General features: G+C 40.6%; 2 protein-coding genes across 2 annotated transcripts in view; both read right to left on the reverse strand.

The window, feature by feature from the left end:
* Positions 1-3,389: 3,389 nt before the first annotated feature.
* Positions 3,390-5,666, reverse strand: LOC131443306 (uncharacterized). The gene is made up of 4 exons (XM_058612827.1): positions 5,455-5,666; positions 4,523-5,225; positions 4,142-4,393; positions 3,390-3,565 (listed from the first exon to the last, which is right to left on the reverse strand). The coding sequence occupies exons 1-4, from the start codon at positions 5,608-5,610 to the stop codon at positions 3,390-3,392; spliced, it is 1,287 nt and encodes a 428-aa protein (XP_058468810.1). The 5' UTR covers positions 5,611-5,666.
* A 7,428-nt stretch (positions 5,667-13,094) lies between these two features.
* The window catches only part of LOC131443506 (NLR family CARD domain-containing protein 3-like), a 158,394-nt gene continuing 149,966 nt past the window's right edge, over positions 13,095-21,522 (reverse strand). The window contains exons 8-13 of the mRNA XM_058613192.1: positions 17,375-17,548; positions 16,834-17,007; positions 16,570-16,743; positions 16,298-16,471; positions 13,800-13,846; positions 13,095-13,719 (exon numbers count right to left, since the gene is read on the reverse strand). Of these exons, the coding sequence (XP_058469175.1) occupies positions 13,193-13,719; positions 13,800-13,846; positions 16,298-16,471; positions 16,570-16,743; positions 16,834-17,007; positions 17,375-17,548 (1,270 nt within the window). The 3' untranslated portion in view covers positions 13,095-13,192. The remainder of the gene's footprint in view (positions 13,720-13,799; positions 13,847-16,297; positions 16,472-16,569; positions 16,744-16,833; positions 17,008-17,374; positions 17,549-21,522) is intronic.

A 21,522-nucleotide genomic window follows, 5' to 3' on the forward strand; every position in this document is an offset into this window, starting at 1 on the left:
ATTTTGCCTGCTCCATAGGCACGTGACCTGTGGGGGCGCTACTGAGCCATTTTGCATTGGTTTTTCGCAATTCCACAATTTTATCGAATTTTTCGGCAGTTCTGATGTGCGTGCCAATTTTCGTCCGTTTTCACGCAGGTTCAGGGGGTCAAATTCAAGATCCCGTGGAGAGAAAGAAAATAATAATAATAATAATTCCTAGAATAACAATATGTCCTCGCCCACTGCGTGGGCTCGGACCCTACGCGCACTGTGTGCATGCCCGGTCCTCAGTCCTTGCACACTACTGTGTTAGTGCTCCGTCCTAGGTCCTTGCACACTGCTTTGTTAGTGCTTGGTCCATGTTGCTAGAATTACAATAGGTCCTCGCACACTGTGTGAGTGCTCGGTCCCTAATAAAAAGAAGCAGATACATAAATATAAAGAACAAATAAACAAAATAGAACAAAACACAGAGGGAGGCGAAAGAGAAAATCCACAATAATAATAGTAAAAACAATAGTATAATAGTGTGCTCCCTAAAAAATGTTACATGGTAAAAAAAAAAATCAGATTGATTCAGTTGGGGTCCAGAGAGGAGAGGGTGTTTACATATGTGATGAGAGATTCCCATCTTTCATAAAAATTGGCAGCTGAGCCTCTAAGGGAATATTTAACTTTTTCCAATGAAAAAAAAAGACATTAAATCACTTAACCAAGAAGTAGTAGTGGGAGCGTTCACGCTTTTCCAATGTAATAGAATACGTCTGCGGGCTATGAGCGAGGCAAAAGCAACAACATCAGAGTTTTTCTCAGTGAGACTAGATGGAGCACGAGGTACCCCAGAGATGGATATCAGTGGGCAGAATGTTCTAACTTGATATTGAGGGCAGTGTTTAATAATTTGAAAAAAAATTTGGGACAAGAAAAAACGCCCCAGCTCCATGGGCTCTCCCACTCCCTCCCTGGGGTATCGAGGCTGCTCGGGAGGTGATCGGTGGGGCGCCAGCCCAGTCGGCGTTGCGGAGCGTGGTGGTCGGTCGTCGCGCTGCCTGAGCTTGTGGAGTCTGTTGTCGGTCCGGATGGCCAGAGCAATTAGGGCGTCCAGGCTTGTCGGCAGGTCCAGCGGCACCAGCTGCTCCTGGATCGGTTTCGCCAGCCCCTTCAGGAAGATGTCGTAGAGCGCCGTCGCGTTATAAAAGGTAAGTCACAATCCTAGTGATTGGAGTTCCTAAAAGGCTGTGAAAATGAACAAACAGAAATCTCTCCCAAGGAGGAAAACAAAAGGGGCTATAAATCTTAACTAAGGTATCAGCTAACAGGCTATGATAAGAAAACTTACAAAAGAAAGCGTCGCTCACAAAGAGGATCAAAAACTTGTGGCATCTGTGGCTGTAACGAGGAGCTCTAGTGATCAGGCATGGACGAAAACACACTGGCACTGAAACAGGGAAACAGAGGCCGTTTCTCAATACTCAAGTAAGCAAGTATGTACTTGCGTACTTGGGAAGTATATACTTGAGAAGTACGCTGGGAGTACATACTTGCCAAGTACGGGAGTACACAAGTATGTGGTTGTTTCTCGATACTCAAGTATGCAAGTATGTATGTATTGTTCTGCTGTTTGAATGGTGGCTGGCGCCAAGTGCTGCAGCCTCATTACCGCCACCTACAGTGTTGATAAATTAACATATGAAATACTTTTAATAAATTTATATATATGTTGTTATTATTTTTACATTTTAAATATTTAACTTCATTTTATTTCTATTAAAATATACAATACAAATAATACAATGTGGAAAATAGATATATTACAGCATTGTAGAGTAGTATATATATATATATATATATGTATGTATGACATATATGTACGTGTACAAATATATACTACTCTACATACTATACTATACATATCTAATATTTACATATTATATTTAAATATAAATCTCGACTTTAATATAAATCTAAAATTCAAAGTTAAAATAAATAAAACATTAACAATATACAAACCTTCAAACTTTCAGGTCAAAACGTTTCCATTAAAAACAAAATAACACGTCAACAACAAATCTATGGATCACACCGAGCATCTAATGACAGCGACGTCTGAGCCAGCGGATCATTTCATCAGGACAGGCCGAGGTCACGCTGCTCTGTGCCGGGCAAACGTGCATGCCTTGAAACGTGAAAACGTCATCAGCCTCAGTCCAAGTACTGTTCCAATTCTCAAGTAAGCGAACAGCGAGGACGGTTCTCAAACCCGGAAGTGTTCTCGCTCCGCCCATCTTTACCAAGTATGCATCGGAGGTGACTTAAGCGTACTTGCGATGGCCATGTATCCCAGAATACATTTCGGCGATTCACGATGGAACGCAGAACGCACAATTGTAAGTAAAAAAGCTTAAATAAAACCGTTCTTGTACCGCGGAACGTAGTTTTAAGATCATTACTGGCGAGAAAGTAGTCATTTAGAATTCAAAAATGTGGTTTGTGTATTAAAAATACCAAGTATTTATAGTTTGTCAGCGATGTTTTCGGAGGTGAACAGCTCCACTGTTCGGACGCTCAGTGCTCACAGTGCCCGGCACGGAGCAGCGTTACCTCGGCCTGAAATGATGAATTATCCGCTTTCTCAAACGCTGGTGTGATCAAGAGATTTGTTGTTGAAGCATTATTCTCCTTCTAAAATAAAGTTATTGATATGAGCTGAACGTTTGGATATATTTACATGTAAATTCAGTTTGATATTAATGAATGTACTCCTTTTAATGATTATTCTAAATATAAGCATTTGTTGTATTACTAATACTACCACTGCTGTTATTTTTGCACATACTATTATATCCTACATACATGTATATGTTACATATATATAAATATATATATACATATATATATATATATATATATATATATAGTATATACATGTATAATACTTTACACTGTTGTAATGAACTTATTGTCAACATGATTCTGTGTATTTTACTTTAGGGACAAATGAAGAAACCCAGGCTCACATCGAGTGGCGGGTGGCCAATGAGAGCCTGTTCACAGGGAGGCGAAATGCGTCCCAGACTGGATGGGAGTGAGTAATGATCAGTGGTCATGTTATCTGTCTGTGAAAGTGATTGACAAACATTTCGCCATTCAACCTATATATCTTCATGAAAGTAACAGTGCATCACTCTGTGTGCTTATTTTGCCCAGTGTCTTTGTTGCCACTTCTGGCCTGCACATCACCGCGAAGCAGGCAAAGAAGAAGTGGAACAATCTGAAGGACAGATACAAGGTAATCTGTTTTACTTGTTTTTCTCTCAAAGGATACTTCTTATTTTTACAGTCTGTATTTATAATAATTCATCAGAGACAAGCACTGGTCGTTGCGTTCTGGTTTTACTATTTAATAGTTACAGATTTTTCAGGAGCTCAGACATCCTCCCACTGGTAGAGGGGTGGAGGCTGGTAGTGTGACCGTGTGACAGTGCCATGGATGCTGCACTCCAGGGGCAGCATTCAATTACTCCACCCCTGGTTGTTGCAGCAAACACCACAGCCACCACGGGTGGTGTGCTGACCACACCACCTGAAACAGGCACGACCAGTGGTGTGGTCAGCACATCAGCATCTGCTCCCCCTGTGGAGGAAGCTACAGCCAGTCAGCCATCCCGAAAAAGGTCCAGAGATGGCGAGGACATTCTGGACCTCCTGAAGGACCGGGCAGAGAGGGAGCGAGAGGCACTGGCAAGACAGGGGGAAGCAGAGAGAGCAGCAGCAGCCAGAGCTGACTGCTTCCTCTCTCTATTTGAGAAACTGGTAGAAAAATTGTAAAATAAATTGTATGAAAATAATTCAGTGCACTCCATTATTTCTATTAAGTGTAATATTAGAACAGATACAACAGAGTTGGAGCAAAACATAATATATGTAAACATATTGTTCACTGCAACATTAGCTTTTATATATATATATATATATATATATATATTTATACACACACACACAGGTAATGGAAAAACATGATAAAAGACAGCAGATACCATTTATATGTTTTGTTTTATTCAATTATAATCATGTTCATGTAAGAAATGTGGCAACTCAGTGGGTGAGGAAACCTGTGCGGCAATCCTTTCCCTGGTGCCATTTCCTGACAGGTCCTCACCAGGGGCTTCATCCTCACTGTTGCCCCCGTCCTCACTGCCATCATCGTCCTCCTCCTCTACGATGTCTCCTACACCCATGCAGATGTTATGGAGGATGCAGCAGGCACCGATCACTTTCGGTGTGAAGAGAGGTCGGACTTCAAGAGCTCGCAGAAAGATAATGCGCCAGCGGGTCTTGAGCATCCCAAAGGTGCGTTCGATTATAATGCGGGCCTTGGCATGGTGGTGATTAAATCTGGATTCCACTCTGGCTGTTAAAACAGAAAAAAACGAATAAATATTCACACAAAAAAACCCACAATGAACTACATTTCTAAGTCACCAAAGTATTAACCGACATTCTCTTTTGTGTTATTTGTGTGTTCCATGACTAATCTTACTGGCTACGGGCTGGCGGTACGGTGTCATGATGGCCACCGGATGCTGCAGACACGGGTACCCTCCATCTCCCAGCAGAAAGTATCCAGCTGGTGGATACAGGGCCTGTCGGAACATGGGGGATCTGCGGAGAACCATCGAGTCATGGACCAATCCTGGATTCCCTATGTAGACATCTAGGAACTTGACCCCAGCATCACAGACACCTTGCAAAATAACTGATGGGAAGAGTTTTCTGTTCATGTAACACCTCTTCTGTGGGTCTTTAGGGGGAAGAACACGGATGTGGCACCCATCAATGGCTCCAACAGCCCGACCAAATGCCTCATGATCAGCCAGACGGGCAAAGCCAGACCCCACCACCTCCAGTTCCTCATGTTTGGGGAAATGGATGACCTGGTGAATGATCGTCATCATGTTGTCTACAGTCTTGTGGACGATCCTGCAAATGGTTGACAGAGGCATATCGAAAATATCCGCTGTCACCCTGTAGGAAGCTCCACAAGCAAGCCAGTATACAGTCACCAGCACCTCAACCTCGTGACTCCAGCCATGGGACTTGTTATGGGGCAGCATTTGAAAAAATATATCCAAGCTGTCCCTGGATAGTCTCAGGGCCGGCTTTGTGTCTGCACCAGACATAAACATGCTGATGATTGGCACATTTATATTCATCTGTGCATATCTCTGCATTGGTTGTTTCTTCTGTGGAGAAACAAAACATATTTAGAGTGGTTGTAATATAATATGTACACATATATACATGTATGTATGTATATATATATATATATATTGCTTGCAATGGTTCAGTAAGAGGTTTCTTCAGTTCTGAAGAAGCCTGAGAGGGATTCCCAAAGTTTTTCATATGGCTGTATATATATGCTGTTTGAGGCAATAGATGTGATTATTAGTTAAAGTGATGAGTAGTTCTTACCTTGTTCACAAGATATGCTAGAAGGGCAAGCCTCCTCTCCCTCCTCTGCAATCTGGCTCTTCTTTCCCTGATCCTCCTCCTCAGGTCAGCAGCCTCCTCTTCGGCCTGCCGGTAAAGCATCCCGACAGCGAGAACAGCAACACATCTTGCATCCATTTTAGTTAGTATTTTTTTTCGTACTCCAGCTCACCTATACTCATTAACCTCCTCAACTCCAGTGCCTCTTAATCTAGCCCTACATTTTAGTCTTGTGGACGATAGAGATGGATTCTAAACTGATAGATTTTATTGTTTATGTTATTCACATTGATGTAATAGTCAGCACAGTATTTAATCATGATCACATATTTTATATCTTTTCCAGTAATAGATGACATTGTGAAAGAAGGCTGTCCTGCTCCCAGTGCAGTGCTGAAACGGAAAAGGAAAGGTGTGTTGTAATGTCAATCCATAATTGTCTGAATATGGTTTTAAAAAAAATATATATATATATATATAATTGAAGTATACCACAATGAAGTAATCAGATATTTTTGTCCATAATACTTTTAGAGAGTCCAGTCAGCACACAGTCATAGAGGAGTAAAACGTATTCACACCGACCCGAGAGGATAAAATCCTAATGAAATAAATGAACACTTGATTAATGTAGTAGTTGATCAATAGTTGATAAATTGTTGCCACTCTAAATGAATGTGCTTACAGTTTGAATGCTCCACCTTTCATTTTAAATATGTCCTGTAGTGTGGGATTTGCATTGTCCAGTCTTGGTCATCACTCAGTCTCAGTTTAGATGTTCTTAAGTAAGAGCATAAGCTGACAGTGAATGAGACTGTGATCTTTTATTTTCCCCACTGGTCTCATTGCTACACATTACCCTTAATTCATACAGTAAGTGTGTCCATTCTTTGTAAACAGACACGTCTACTGACACATGATTTAGGTGTGATCTTGGTTTTCAAAGACAAAAAAACCCTAGTCTCTGCTGTGAAGTGCTCTACTCTTCTATGAAACAGTCATTTGAATTGATTTTGATTCATTTGAGCACTGATGACTGCCCATATATTTATCCTCTCATCCATCTCTATAGTCCATTGATTACAGTCATTTACCAATGATGCATGCAAGCTCTGTACCAGAATAACTACATATTTTCCCTTTCAGAATGCCCACATACAGTATCAGGGAGCAAAGAGTTCTACCCTGTGAAGAGGGTTGCCTAATGCAAAGTTTTAAAGGTTCAATAATCCCACACAGAGTCATTCACCTGCTGACGTTTTCTAGAAATCTCATGTTAGAGAATCTACAGTCATTAAGTTCTGATAGTCTTTATGTAATTTGTGTAATAATCCTGAAAGAGTATTCAAGACGGAGGTATAGCCAAAGATTTTAACTGAAAAATTCTCTCTTTTTTTTTTTAGGGACAAAAATTGCAACTGGTGGAGTGGGAGCCGTGCAAATCCTGGTATGGATGACTTCTGATCACAGCATATCTTATTTGATACCAACACTGAGAACATTCACATGCACACCAATAATCTTTGTTTATGATACTGGCAAAGTGCTCTCTGTAGCCCGACGTGTGCCTCCAAAAAATGTTATCATCAGTCGAGGCAACTGAGACCAATGGAGACCGCGGTGCTGTCATTAGTCAGTTAACGACTCATTCCCGCAGCCCCTAGTGTTCTGGCGGTGAATTGCAATACCATACTGAAAACTGCAGCGCACTACCCCGTCTGTATGGTCACAGAGTTGGAAACTCTAAGAGTGACATATAAATCCAAATGGACTCTTAATTGCTCCTTTAGGCCTCCTGTGGAGGGGGGTTTGAGGGTGGAGGGGTATCTACAAGGTCAGATATTTAAGCATCTGTTGCAAGACGCAATATTAAGGCTAATTGTGACACTTTCTCTCCAGAAATTGAAAGTAAAATATAGTGATACCTCAGTTATTACATTATTGGCTCAGTTATTACATTATCAAATGATTTTTTTTAATGCAAGGCCAATAACGTAATAACCAGCCAATAATGTAATAAGTTATTACGTTAGGTGCAGGCACCATGCATCGTTGATGTACCTCCGCGCTTTCCCCTCTTCTGCTTCCTCATACACCGCTTGTGGCGCTTCCACTGTGGGCTGGTTGCAGTAGTGGGGGTCGGTGGCTGAGCAGGCCTCTGCAGCAGACCGCAGCCGGGTAGCTCTTCCGCGTCTGCTGGATTTATGTCCGTGAATGTGGTTCTGCTGATGGCGAGCAGAAACTCACGGGAGTATGTGCGCCTTGGGTTAGCTGGACGTAACAGTGACGAACATATGCACGTAGGTGCACAACACAAAAAACATAAAAACACCGATCTGACGGGAGAGAGAGGAGCCGCTGCATGTCCTTGCGCCGCCATGTTGCATAAATCTCTCTCATCCTTTGGCTTGTATAGTCATTCCTTCTCTCATGTGGTTTCCTTGCATTGTACAATGACTCGTCAAGGCAAAGAATTTCTCTTTCACGCCTTACTACCAAGGAAATCTCATCCTGGTTCATTTCACAGGCAATCTTCCAAACAGCTTCATGAATTTCATGAGGTTTTGGTAAGTCAAGTCAGATCCTCTTCTGCCCAGTGGGAAAGTCTTCAACTGACCTCTGAGGGCACCTTCTTACGTGTCTCCAAAGGAAATCTCTTGCATAAAGTCCTTGACAATATTTGCAATGACTGAACGGATCAGATTGTTTCACTGATGAAGGTCTTTGACAAGGAACCCATTCTCCAGCACCATCAATTGCCACAGTGGCATTATGGTCAAAGTTTCCTCTCTTCTTAAGACACCTAAACAACTCTCTTCTTCTGCGAGATTTCTTATCAAAACTGAGAGCCTTTGCAACATCAGGCTGATTACTGTGAACAGATTCAAGGTGTCTTGCCAATTTAGAAATGGGCTTTTTACAATACAAACAATATTGCTTCTTGTTGTACTTGCTTTTTTGCGCTGTCATTGTTTGGAATCTTCTCAGATGAATCGGCACTGCACCTTCTTACTGAAGAACTATGACTGTTGCTTATTGGTGATGAACTAAAACTTCTAGGCTTTTCTGAACCTGCAATCTCTCCAATGTGTGTTGAAGCTATACCCATAAATGTGTCCTTGAAGACCTTTTCCAGAGGATTTTCTGAGATTCTTAGTTCCCTACTGCAAAGACTTGTGTCTGAAGAACTGCCAGATGAGTCTGGAACATAGTCGATATCTTCATAATCCGAATGATCTGAGGAATCATGATCCGATATCTAAGTGAAAATTGGAGAACAAAATTATCTTAAAAAAATATTAATAGCAAGGGTATCATTCTGAAACCATTACAGTGTGCATAACATGGCTTTTGATGAGCCATTAAAAACAAACAATTATAATAAATATTTTCAATGTAATTTTTGTTTTAATAGGTAATTTATATGTCAGATTAATTACCTGGTCACTACAGCTTGAGGAGTCTACAACATGAAGTCTGTCATCATGGACTGAGGGATGTTCAACCTTGAAAACCATTATTAACAATATACAGTTATCAAAATTCATTGAATAGGACAGTAATCCCTACTTGCACAACAGTTTTCAGTTTGCAATGTATGATATGAAAGAGACCAAGAAATAGTGTAACACAATAACTACTTTTGAATGAGCTACTTTTGTAAATAAAATATTTTCAGCTAAATTATTTACTCACAGAATTATTAATTCTGCTTGCCAGACACAAAGTCCTAAGCCTCTCTCTCTCTCAAAGATCTTTATTTTGGCTTCATCATAACGTTTCTCACAATAAGAATGGTGTCGCTTCAGATTTTGCAGACAGAGGCTTCCTCTCAGCTGTCCCAATTAAGAATCAGATGTAAAGTTTATGAGATTATTAATGCTGTGGACATTTTTTCATCAACTGATACAGTAATTATCGTTTTAATACAGTACTTAATGGTGCAATGGACCAAACTGAGATATCTATTATCTTCCAAATAGAAAAAAATACATGTGTAATCACCTGTTCATAGGATGCAGTGGATCTCTCACTGACTTCAGGGTCTGCTGAATTAGTCACAATCTCAACACTTGATGTCTGCAACAAAACACAACAGTACACAGTCAGATATATTGTGTACTATAACATACAGTAGAGCAGAACTTATTATAAAACATAAGAACACTTGTTTCATGAGGATCTAGACGTATTCTTCCAGACTCTATGGAAACTGTTATCATTGTAAATGATATACTTCCCAACAATATGGAGACACTGTAACACACACACACTCTACAGTCAGTGCGTCAGACCATATGAGGACGTCAAACCAAACACACACTCAAGTCTTTCACAGTTAAACAATATGAGGACGTCAAACCAAACACACACTCAAGTCTTTCAAAGCTAAACAATATGAGGACGTCAAACCAAACACACACTCAAGTCTTTCACAGCTAAACAATAAGAGGACGTCAAACCAAACACACACTCAAGTCTTTCACAGTTAAACAATATGAGGACGTGAAACCAAACACACACTCAAGTCTTTCACAGCTAAACAATATGAGGACGTCAAACCAAACACACACTCAAGTCTTTCACAGCTAAACAATATGAGGACGTCAAACCAAACACACACTCAAGTCTTTCACAGCTAAACAATATGAGGACGTCAAACCAAACGCACACTCAAGTCTTTCACATCTAAACAATGTGAGGACGTCAAACCAAAGACACACTCAAGTCTTTCACAGCTAAACAATGTGAGGACGTCAAACCAAACGCACACTCAAGTCTTTCACAGCTAAACAATGTGAGGACGTCAAACCAAAGAAACCAAACGCACACTCAAGTCTTTCACAGCTAAACAATATGAGGAGGTCAAACCAAACACACACTCAAGTCTTTCACAGCTAAACAATATGAGGACGTGAAACCAAACACACACTCAAGTCTCTCACAGCTAAACAATATGAGGACGTCAAACCAAACACACACTCAAGTCTCTCACAGCTAAACAATATGAGGACGTCAAACCAAACACACACTCAAGTCTCTCACAGCTAAACAATATGAGGACGTCAAACCAAACACACACTCAAGTCTCTCACAGCTAAACAATATGAGGACGTCAAACCAAACACACACTCAAGTCTTTCACAGCTAAACAATATGAGGACCTGACGACTGAACACATGTATGACTCATGTCAATAACTACCAGCATCTTCTATTGTAGGGTAACAACAAACTGTTGACAACATTTTAGACAACTGTCTCTGTAGATTAAAATGAAGAAAAACGTTTGTTTGGTTAGTTTTACAGTGTGTCCATCACCTTAACTGTTAGCCAATTAGCTAAGTTAAGCTCACATGGGGATTGTTAAAACTTAAATCTTGTATATGCCAAGATGGATATCTCCACAGTACTGAAGTTCCTGGATGGGACGATCGTCAAGAGTGCCAGTGCGGTCTACGTTTCAGAAGCTTTAAAATCAAGCCATGAACCGTTCTGTACCATGGCAGACTTTATAAAATACATTCATAATGATAGATCCTACACTGTGGATTATTTAGCAACTTTAGCAACTCAGCCGTCTTTGTGAGCCTCCGCTCAGTCTATTGGCCAATCACAGGCTGCCTTGCTGATTTGCTAACCAATCAGTGGCTGTGTTATTGACTGCTGAGTAACCAAACATGCAGTGTGTGGCAGCATTCATCTAAAATGTCTTTAATACATGAGTGAATTAAGTGGATTAAATATATATGTATATATATGAACATTGTATATATACATATAAATATATGTATGTATATATATATACATATACACACACAAACATGTATATATTCCAATTTCTTTTTTGTTTTTATGGTCAGATAAAAATACATTCATGTAATAATTACTGTAGCATACATGTTCTGATACCTCAGGTGGCCTGGAAAAAAGATGCACATATCTTGATTTTGTGCCACAAAGAAAAGGAAATAAATATTGCATTCTTATAAAACATAAGACAATTAGATCAACTATAACAATTGAGAATATATTTATTTGACTCTGATTTTATAGAAAATGTGCAATTTTAAGTGGTAGAAGATGAATGAATGTATAAAGCTTGTTCAAATGTTGGAGAGTGTGTGAGTGTGTCTACAAGTGACATATGAGGACAAGTGTGTTAAAAGTGTGTTCAAGTATCAACACTGGCCACTAGTTGGCGTAATCAAAATTTTTAACACACTCACACGATTCTTGAATATTGTGACATTTTAGGACTTTGGAGATTTTTAGTCTGGGAGCATGTTTGGAGGGTCCAGAACACCATATAATGGTCAGAGAAATGAGGACCTCTAAAATGTCCTCATATTTCTCAACGTACTGATATTGTTGGTGTGTTATCATTAAAATGTCCTGATTTGTCACAAATACAAGTGCACACACACACACACTCTCCCACACACACACACACACACTCACACTCCGACACACACAAACACACACACACACACTCACACACACTCTCACTCTCCCACACACACACACCCACACACACACACCCATCCACACACGCACACACACACACACACGCACACGCACACACACACACACACACACACTGCTGCCTCCATCACTAAGTTGTCTTATTAATAAATGTCTTATTTTGTCACTTCAGTGTTTGAAATCCTTTGTTCAGATTGACGTCAGTGACACAAAGTGACCACACGAGGCAGCAGAGGACCAGCAGCTCCTGTGTCCTCGCAGCTAAAATCAGTGGTTTTCTCTATGGGCTTTGGTGTGGGAGAGTGAGTGGATGGAGCTGTTAATCTATGACCTAAAAGAGCGTAGACTTAATCTGACATAGATTGTATTAGGTGTCAGTACCTCGTCATCAACACAACAAAGTAGATTAAAGTGATATGATGTGGTTTTTATTGATGTTGAAAATGTCATTCTTCATTAAGCCACAGAAACAGAAACCACAGACACTGATGATGTTTGGAAAGTGCAAAAACCCTCTGAGTGTCATGAGTTTCCTGTCACTGTGGACACGTTCTTCGCTGTCGTTCACAGAGCAGCAGGAGGACAGAGGTCATCCTGAGGTCACGCACACTCAGTTTCATCTGCATCACAGCAGAAACCACACTTCCTCATTCATGGCATAATCTGCTCATGTGTGTTTCATTTTCCGTGTGTGTGTGTGTGTGTGTGTGTGTGTGTGTGTGCGTAACTCTGAGTGTTGTTCTGCTCACACGCAGCAGGGGGCGCTGTTGTCAGGCAGCATGAAGAGGAGGAGGAGAAGTAGTGCATGCTGGGACAGAAAGGCTCGTCAGTGAGAAGATGATGTTCTTCAGACAAAGAGTCAAACTCTTAACATCTTTATTTACTTTGTTTTCTATTGGATTGAAAACCTTGAATTTTATTTTATATTATTTTGACTTCTTTCTTTTTATTTTATATAAAGCATGTATTCATTTTTAATTGATTTAACTTTCTGTATCTTTTTCTTCTTTCTTCTTTCAAACATTCACTTTTTGTTCTTTTTATCTCAGTGTGTGTGAACCTGTGTGTTTCAGGCTGTTTCTCAGCAGCAGGGGGCGCTCACAGCGCAGGACGGCGGCTCAGTTAATGACAGACATGTTGATTTTTTAAGTCTTTATTTATTGATGGTTTCAACAAAGAATGACTGAGACGAGCTTTGACCTCGTCCACCACTGAAGCTGCTGTCTCTTCATGTCCTACAGGGGACACAGAGACACTGAGGAACCAGGACAGACCAGGTACCCAGGATAAACCGGTTCAGTGAATGTGGTCCTGAAGGTGTGGAGGTGGATCAGTGAGTCAGAGGAGACGCTGTAGAAGGACAGAGTCCCAGCAGGACAGTCCACATACACTGATACTCTGTGAGAGACAGAGGACATGATGGGTGTTCGTATCCCACAGTGATGGACAAAGTTACCATGAACATCAGAGCAGATCAGACTCCAGGACTGATCATTATCTCCAAACAAACAGTCAAAACCGATGCCTTTCCTCTTGATTCCTCTGTAACTCAGTGATATATCAACAGTTCCTCTCCACTCGACCTCCCAGTAACAGCGACCAGTCAGACCAGGTCTACACAGCAGCTGAGACCAGAACTCAAATCTGTCTGGATGATCAGGATACCACTGATCTTCTGTCACACGGGTCACTTTCCTGTTGTCGTCAGACAGTTTGAGTTTTCTGTTCATTGTGTTTGTGTCCAGTTCCAGTTCACATGAATCTGATGAAGACAACGAGACACAGCTGCAGTTTATTGATGATCAGCTGATATGTTGTTATTTCCTGTAAATCCATACTTACACTTCCTGAGACCAGGTTTTAACCACTGCTCTCCAGCATGGTCCATCCTGGAGGAAGAAACAGTCTGAATGAGTTTCTGTCCAACATGAGTCCAAACTGTTGTCTTAATAACGCACTCTGGTGGACACAATGATGAACTACAAGGACAGGTGTGTTTCAAAGAGAAGACGGTGGCTGTTTCTCAATACTCAAGTAAGCAAGTATGTACTTGATTACTTGGGAAGTATATACTTGAGAAGTACGCTGGGAGTATATACTTGCCAAGTACGGGAGTATACAAGTATGTGGTTGTTTCTCAATACTCAAGTATGCAAGTATGTATGTATTGTTCTGCTGTAGTTCTGCTGTAGTGCTGCAGTGCTGCAGCCTCATTAGCGCCACCTACAGTGTTGATAAATGAACATATGAAATACTTTTAATAAATGCATATATATGTTGTTATTATTTTACATTTTAAATATTTAACTTCATTTATTAATTTATTTCTATTAAAATATACAACATGAATAATACAATGTGGAAAATAGATATATTACAGCATTGTAGAGTAGTATATATGTATATATATATGACTTGTACAAATATATACTACTCTACATATCTAATATTTACATATTATATTTAAATACAGCTACAATGACCGTGCGACTTTAATATAAATCTCACATTCAAAGTTAAAATAAATAAAACATTAACAATATACAAACTATTAAACTGTCAGGTCAAAACGTTTCCATTAAAAACAAAATAACACGTCAACAACAAATCTATGGATCACACCGAGCATCTAATGACAGCGACGTCTGAGCCAGCGGATCATTTCATCAGGACAGGCCGAGGTCACGCTGCTCTGTGCCGGGCACAGTGAGCGCCGAGCGTCCGCAGAGGCGGAGCTTATTGTTTTTGTCGTTCCTTCCTTCTTCTTATGAACGATAGGTGATGAGTTGATGATGCAGGAGAAGACCCCACTGACACAGGACTTGTACCGAACAAAGGGATTTTATTTAGTCACAAGTCAGGCATCAGAACCAAGCTCTGCAGCAGCTCGGGAGAATGTGTTCTTGCCGAATCTCCGAACAATTCTGCCTCAGAAAAGCAAAACTAACCTTATATAGATTTTCTAGCATTCTTATTTGCAGGCATCACATGTTTGGACCCCCGCCTTTCTCCTGTTTCCATAATGCAACAACTTGAAAAACAAGTTGGGTCCTGATATACCATACTGTCCCATGATCTTTAAATTGGACAATATCACCATTTAGTCAAACAAGAGACATCTATATTTCCTAACTAACCATATTCAAAACAGACCCTCAAGTTTCCTGTCCTATACAGGATGCCTATTGTAAAACGTATGGTCTGACTTGTCATGTGTCCAAGAGACCCTCTTGTCTCATGTTTACTTATTAATGTCAATCATCAATACATTGAAGTATTAAACTTTAGCTGTGTTAATGTGTTCTTCTTAGTTCATATACTTCAGTATTCTGGGATACATGGCCATCCCAAGTACGCTCAAGTCACCTCCGATGCATACCTGGTAAAAATGGGCGGAGCGAGAATACTTCCGGGTCCTCGCTGTTCGCTTACTTGAGAATTGGAACAGCACTTGAACAGTACCGGAGTACGCACAAGTACGCACAAGTACGCACAAGTATGGATATTGAGAAACGGCCGGTGTCTGCAGAACCAGAGACCACAGTTTCAGGAGGCTACGCATTTACTCAACAGCGCCACCACGTGGACAACACAGAAGACAACTTCTGTTTATACATTTGAAACCCACCACGAGTAAACCAGCAACAAGTTGGCCCAGCACAAACCAAGTAAACAAAGAAAATAGATGAAATAGAGGGATTTCATTTGTATTTTTTACAGTGTTTCAAATTGCAGTATTGTGGGTCTAAAAACCATAAACTTTGTATTTGAATTACGGTTGTTTGATCGCTTGCTTGAATCGATACCTAGTTTCCAGTGCTTTTGTGGTTTTTTCAGCTGCGCGTCACAGAGGAAACACATGGCTACTTATGCAGCTGCTGCTGCGGAGGCTCGTCGCTGTTACTGCTGCTTCCAAAACTTGTGTGTTTTCACCGTTGAATGAAGAATGAAGAACAACTTGATTGTAGCTGTTAGATGACGAACATCTCGTACACAACTCACTACAAACACCACAGAATAAAGACATCTTTACTTTAGTTTGACCGTAGACTGTTTGAAGTGGACCAGGACTGTTCTGTACCCAGTACCAGGACTTCTCACATGATGCTGCTACTCTGTGCAGATGATCTGTCCAGTTCATGGTTCTGGTCGTTTCTCAGGCTGAACTACGTGACATTCACTCGTTCTCACGAGGTGTTTAAAAAGTGTCACTAATGTTTGGTTATACTCACTGACAGAGGAAAACATAATAACAGGACATCTTCAACCTGAACCTGCTGACAAGTTTGAATACTGCTGATGAACATGAAGAGGAAGGAGGAGGAGGAAGAGGAGAATACCTGAGAGTGTCCAGTCTCCAGTGAGGACTCTTCAGTCCAGCAGACAGCAGCTTCTCTCCTGAGTCTCCTGGATGATTGTAGCTCAGGTCCAGTTCTCTCAGATGGGAGGGGTTGGAGTTCAGAGCTGAGGTCAGAGAAGAACATCCTTCCTCTGAGACCAGACAACCTGACAGACTGGAGTTAAGAAGATATGATGAACTCAGTGATTCAGAAAAAAACATCTTCATCAACAAGAACCTAAAGAAGCAAAGAGTCTGAGTCAGAGTTCTGACCTGAGAGTCTCCAGAGAACAGTGAGGACTCTTCAGTCCATCACACAGCAGCTTCACTCCTTGATCCTGCAAGTCGTTGTTACTCAAGTCCACGTGTCTCAGACGAGAGGACACAGAGCTGAGTACTGAGGACAGAGCTTCACAGCTTCTCTCTGAGAGTTTACAGCCACTCATTCTGAGGCGGAGTTAAAGAAAATCTATTCACATATGTAATTAAAAAAATAATCAGAGTAGAATTGTCCATATAAATCAGCTGAGCACCAACCTGAGAGTCTCCAGAGAACAGTGAGGACTCTTCAGTCCATCACACAGCAGCTTCACTCCTGGATCCTGCAGGTCATTGTTACTCAGGTCCAGTTCTCTGAGATGGGAGGGGTTGGAGTTCAGAGCTGAGGTCAGAGAAGAACATCCTTCATCTGAGACCAGACAACCTGACAGACTGGAGTTAAGAAGATATGATGAACTCAGTGATTCAGAAAAAACATCTTCATCAACAAGAACCTAAAGAAGCAAAGAGTCTGAGTCAGAGTTCTGACCTGAGAGTCTCCAGAGAACAGTGAGGACTCTTCAGTCCATCACACAGCAGCTTCACTCCTGGATCCTGCAGGTCGTTGTTACTCAGGTCCAGTTCTCTCAGATGGGAGGGGTTGGAGTTCAGAGCTGAGGTCAGAGAAGCACATCCTTCATCTGAGACCAGACAACCTGACAGACTGGAGTTAAGAAGATATGATGAACTCAGTGATTCAGAAAAAAACATCTTCATCAACAAGAACCTAAAGAAGCAGAGTCTGAGTCAGAGTTCTGACCTGAGAGTCTCCAGAGAACAGTGAGGACTCTTCAGTCCATCACACAGCAGCTTCACTCCTGGATCCTGCAGGTCGTTGTTACTCAGGTCCACGTGTCTCAGACGAGAGGACACAGAGCTGAGTACTGAGGACAGAGCTTCACAGCTTCTCTCTGAGAGGTTACAGCCACTCATTCTGAGGAGGAGTTCAAGAAAATCTATTCACATATGTAATTATAAAAAAATAATCAGGGACAGGTGAGGAGCGAGAGAAGGGTATCAAGGAGAAACTGCGAGCTTTCAGAAGGCAGTCCCCATCCTCTCCAGAAGAAGTATAAGCTTTGACTGATTTTTGAAGAGTTGGAAAGCTAAACAGAACGTGCTATATTCACCACATGATGATAATATATACAGGCGAGGGTTGCTGTATAAGGACACATTTTCTGTGGAATGAACAGAGACCTTTTCTTTTCTTTTTTAGAGCGCCATGGTGGGGGCCCTCAGCCCACATGTGGGAGAGGCTTTCCCTCACAGCTAGATATTTTATCTAGCTCAGGCCAGGGTCTTTTCTTAGAGACCCCAGCCTTGGGATCACTCTTTTTGTTTATCCTTTTTTCTATTTCTTGCTTATGTTTGGTGTTGTTATTTGTTCTGGGAGCAGATCTTTCAAAAAAAACAAATTAAAATTCATTTCGTTTAATGTCAATGGGCTGTTGAATCCAGTTAAACGTAGTAAAATCCTATCTAAAGTGAGAACAGAACAAGCCCATGTGGTTTATTTACAAGAGACCCATTTGACAGACAAGGAGCATATAAAGCTAAAGAAAAGGGGCTTTACAAATCTGTTTTTTTCTTCATACAAATCACGGCAGAGAAGAGGAGTTGCTATTCTCATTTCAAATAAGCTACATTTTGAAAATGTATTCGAAATGGGTGATAAAGAGGGCACGTTTATTTTAAGTAAGGGGTAAGATAGATGGGAATCCAATTACCTTACTGAATGTCTATGCACCCCCAGGGCGTGACATTAGTTTCTTCCAAAAAATAACCAATATCATGGTAAGTGAAACAGAAGGCCTCTTGATCTGTGGAGGGGATCTAAATATACATCTGCAGCCAAAGTTGGACTCATCTTGTGGAAAAACCCAGGATAGGAAGTCCTTATATAAGAAAGTAAACACACTATTTGAGGAGGTGGGCTTGATTGATATATGGCGAGATTTTTTTCCCTAACAGAAGGGATTACACTTACTACTCTGCTCCTCACTCTCTCTATACAAGAATAGATTATTTCATAACATTTGGGAAGGATAAAGATAAAATACATACTTGTGGAATCGGGACAATAGATCTAAGTGACCATGCACCAGTATACTTATCCGCTGATTTTGGCCTGCGATCAAAAAATAATACATGGAAATTGAATTCCAGTCTGTTGAATGATCTGTCTTTTAAGGCACAAATTAAATCAGAAATTTGTCTCTTCTTAGAATTCAATGATACTGGAGAGGTTTCACCTCCCATGTTATGGGATACTCTGAAGGGTGTTCTGAGAGGGAAAATTATAGCAATATCGTCATTTAAGAAAAAAAATAGGTATAAAAAGTTAGAGGATTTCAAAAACAAGCTAAAGGTACTAGAAGGAAAACAGAAATTAGATTTGGCACAGAATACATTGAGAGAAATTAGACACACCAGGAATGAAATTAATAATTTGGCCACACAAGAAATCGAGAAAGATTTAATGTTTCTGAAACAGAAACACTACGAAAGTGGCTCCAAATCTATGAAAGTATTGGCATGGAAATTGAAAAAAAGGATAGCCGAAAATACAATTCATAAAATTAGGGATCCAAGGACAAAAGCGAAAACAAATAAACTAAATGAAATTCAGGAAGCTTTTGAAGTGTTTTACAAAACCTTATATTCTGAAGTCCCAGGTGGGAGTGTGGCCCAAATTGACAGCTTCCTGAATTCCCTAGATTTACCCACTCTCGATGAAAATCTAAATAAAATGATGACTGCGGATATAACTGGAGAAGAATTAAAAGTTGCAATTGGTAGACTTAAATTAAGCAAATCACCAGGATCTGATGGCTACACGGCAGAGTGGTACAAGGAATTTAAAAAAGAACTAATACCTGTTTTACTTCCTACTCTGAATTGGGCTTTAAAAAATGTGCAAACGCCACCCAGCTGGAAGGAGGCAATCATTTCAGCCATACCAAAAGAAGGCAAGGATAAAGTGGAAAGTGGCTCTTTTAGGCCAATCTCTGTTCTTAATGTGGACTATAAATGATTTACTTCTGTTATGGCCAAACGATTAGAAGAATTCCTGCCGACACTGATACATAATGATCAGACAGGTTTCATACACCAACGCCAAACACAAGACAGTATACCAAAGACACTACATATTATGGATCATATACAAAGAAATCAAACTGAAGCAATTGTGATGAGCGTAGATGCTTAAAGTATGGAAAATTATTATAAAAGACCATAAACTTTGCTCCACACACTGATTTCATCTATCTGAGTGGGATTCAGATAGATGAAATCAGTGTGTGGAGCAATTTTGGAAAGACTAACCCAAGGAAAAGTTATGGGCCAGATGGAATAAGTGGCCGACTACTTAAATGCTGTGCCCCATTCTTAAGTGAAATCTTTACATACATTTTCCAGTGGTCCTTGTCATTAAATAAAGTTCCCACATTATGGAAAGAATCCACTATTGTTCCCGTGGCAAAGGTACCATCACCTAAGACATTAAATGATTATCGTCCTGTGGCCCTCACCTCAGTGGTGATGAAGAGTTTTGAGCGTATAGTAAAAAAGAGCTTGCTTGCTATGACGCAGACCGTGATTGATCCCCTTCAATTCGCCTACCAACCCAGGAAAGGGGTGGAGGATGCTGTGGCGACACTATTGAATTTAATTGTCAGGCACCTGGAAGGCAGGAAAACACACATACGTCTATGTTTTGCTGATTTGTCATCAGCCTTCAACTGTATGCAGCCTCTTGTCCTTGCTCACAGGCTTTCAGAAATACCCAGTGTTGATTTGGGAACTATATGCTGGTTAGTTGATTTTCTGACAACTAGGCCTCAGAGAACTCGTGTTAATGAAACCCTGTCCGGGACTCTGTTGTGTTCCACAGGCTCGCCCCAGGGATGTGTCTTGTCACCTCTGCTGTTTATGTTGTACACTAATGATTGTAAGAGCACGTTTGAGTCTAGGCACATAATTAAATTTGCTGATGACTCCGTGATTGTCAGCCTCCTGCAGGACCATGAGGCGGGCCACGGACTGGTCCTGGACCATTTTGTTAGATGGTGTGATGATTCTTATCTGCAACTTAATGTGTCAAAAACGAAAGACATGAAAATTGATTTCCGTAAGAATCCACCTGTCACAGCCCAAACCTTTGTCAAAGGCACAGCTGTGGACACAGTCAACCATTATAAGTATCTAGGCACCATCCTGGATGATAAACTGTCTTTTGAGAGCAACTCAGATGCCATCTGCAGGAAAGTAAATCAGAGGTTGTTTTATTTAAGGAAACTGAGGTCTTTTAACGTTGATAAGAAGTTTCTTAAACTGTTTTACTCATCTTTTATTGAGTCTATCTTAACTTTTGCAATGATTTGTTGGTTTGGGAACCTCAGCATATCAAATAAGAATAAGATGAAGAATGTGGTCAAACTCTGCCAAAAAACAATTGGCATTAACTTGAATGACCTTGATAATGTTTATCAGGTCAGAGCCATTCAGAGGGCAAGGGCCATTCTGGCAAACCCTCTTCACCCTCTTCATGCAGAGTTTCGACTCCTCCCATCTAAGAGGAGGTACACATTCCCTTGTCAGGCCAAATCAAACAGATATTTAAAATCCTTTGTCCCGTCTGCCGTTAGATTCCTTAATACGCTGTAGGCGAACCTGTTGGGAAGGATGTACAGTACTGTTATCTGTGATGACTATATGTATTTATATGTATTTATTGTGTCATGTGTGTGCTATGTGAGCTCTACTGTGTTGAACTTTTGCTGTAAACCAAATTGCCCTTCGGGGACATTAAAGATTTTCAAATCAAATCAAATCAAACTTGAAAATGATATTTTGGCTCTTGAATGGTGTGCAATGATTCGGATTTTAGACCCAATTAATTGG

This window comes from Solea solea, chromosome 17 (assembly GCF_958295425.1).
Source record: "Solea solea chromosome 17, fSolSol10.1, whole genome shotgun sequence".
NCBI lineage: Eukaryota > Metazoa > Chordata > Actinopteri > Pleuronectiformes > Soleidae > Solea > Solea solea.

Bases quoted from the DNA above. Each gene is read 5' to 3' on its own strand.
- LOC131443306 (XM_058612827.1), bottom strand. From the start codon at position 5,610: ATGGATGCAAGATGTGTTGCTGTTCTCGCTGTCGGGATGCTTTACCGG. The intron at 5,226-5,454 runs GTAAGAACTACT...GTTTCTCCACAG, and splicing joins TAGCATATCTTGTGAACAAG to AAGAAACAACCAATGCAGAG. The intron at 4,394-4,522 runs GTAAGATTAGTC...CTGTTTTAACAG, and splicing joins GTACCGCCAGCCCGTAGCCA to CCAGAGTGGAATCCAGATTT.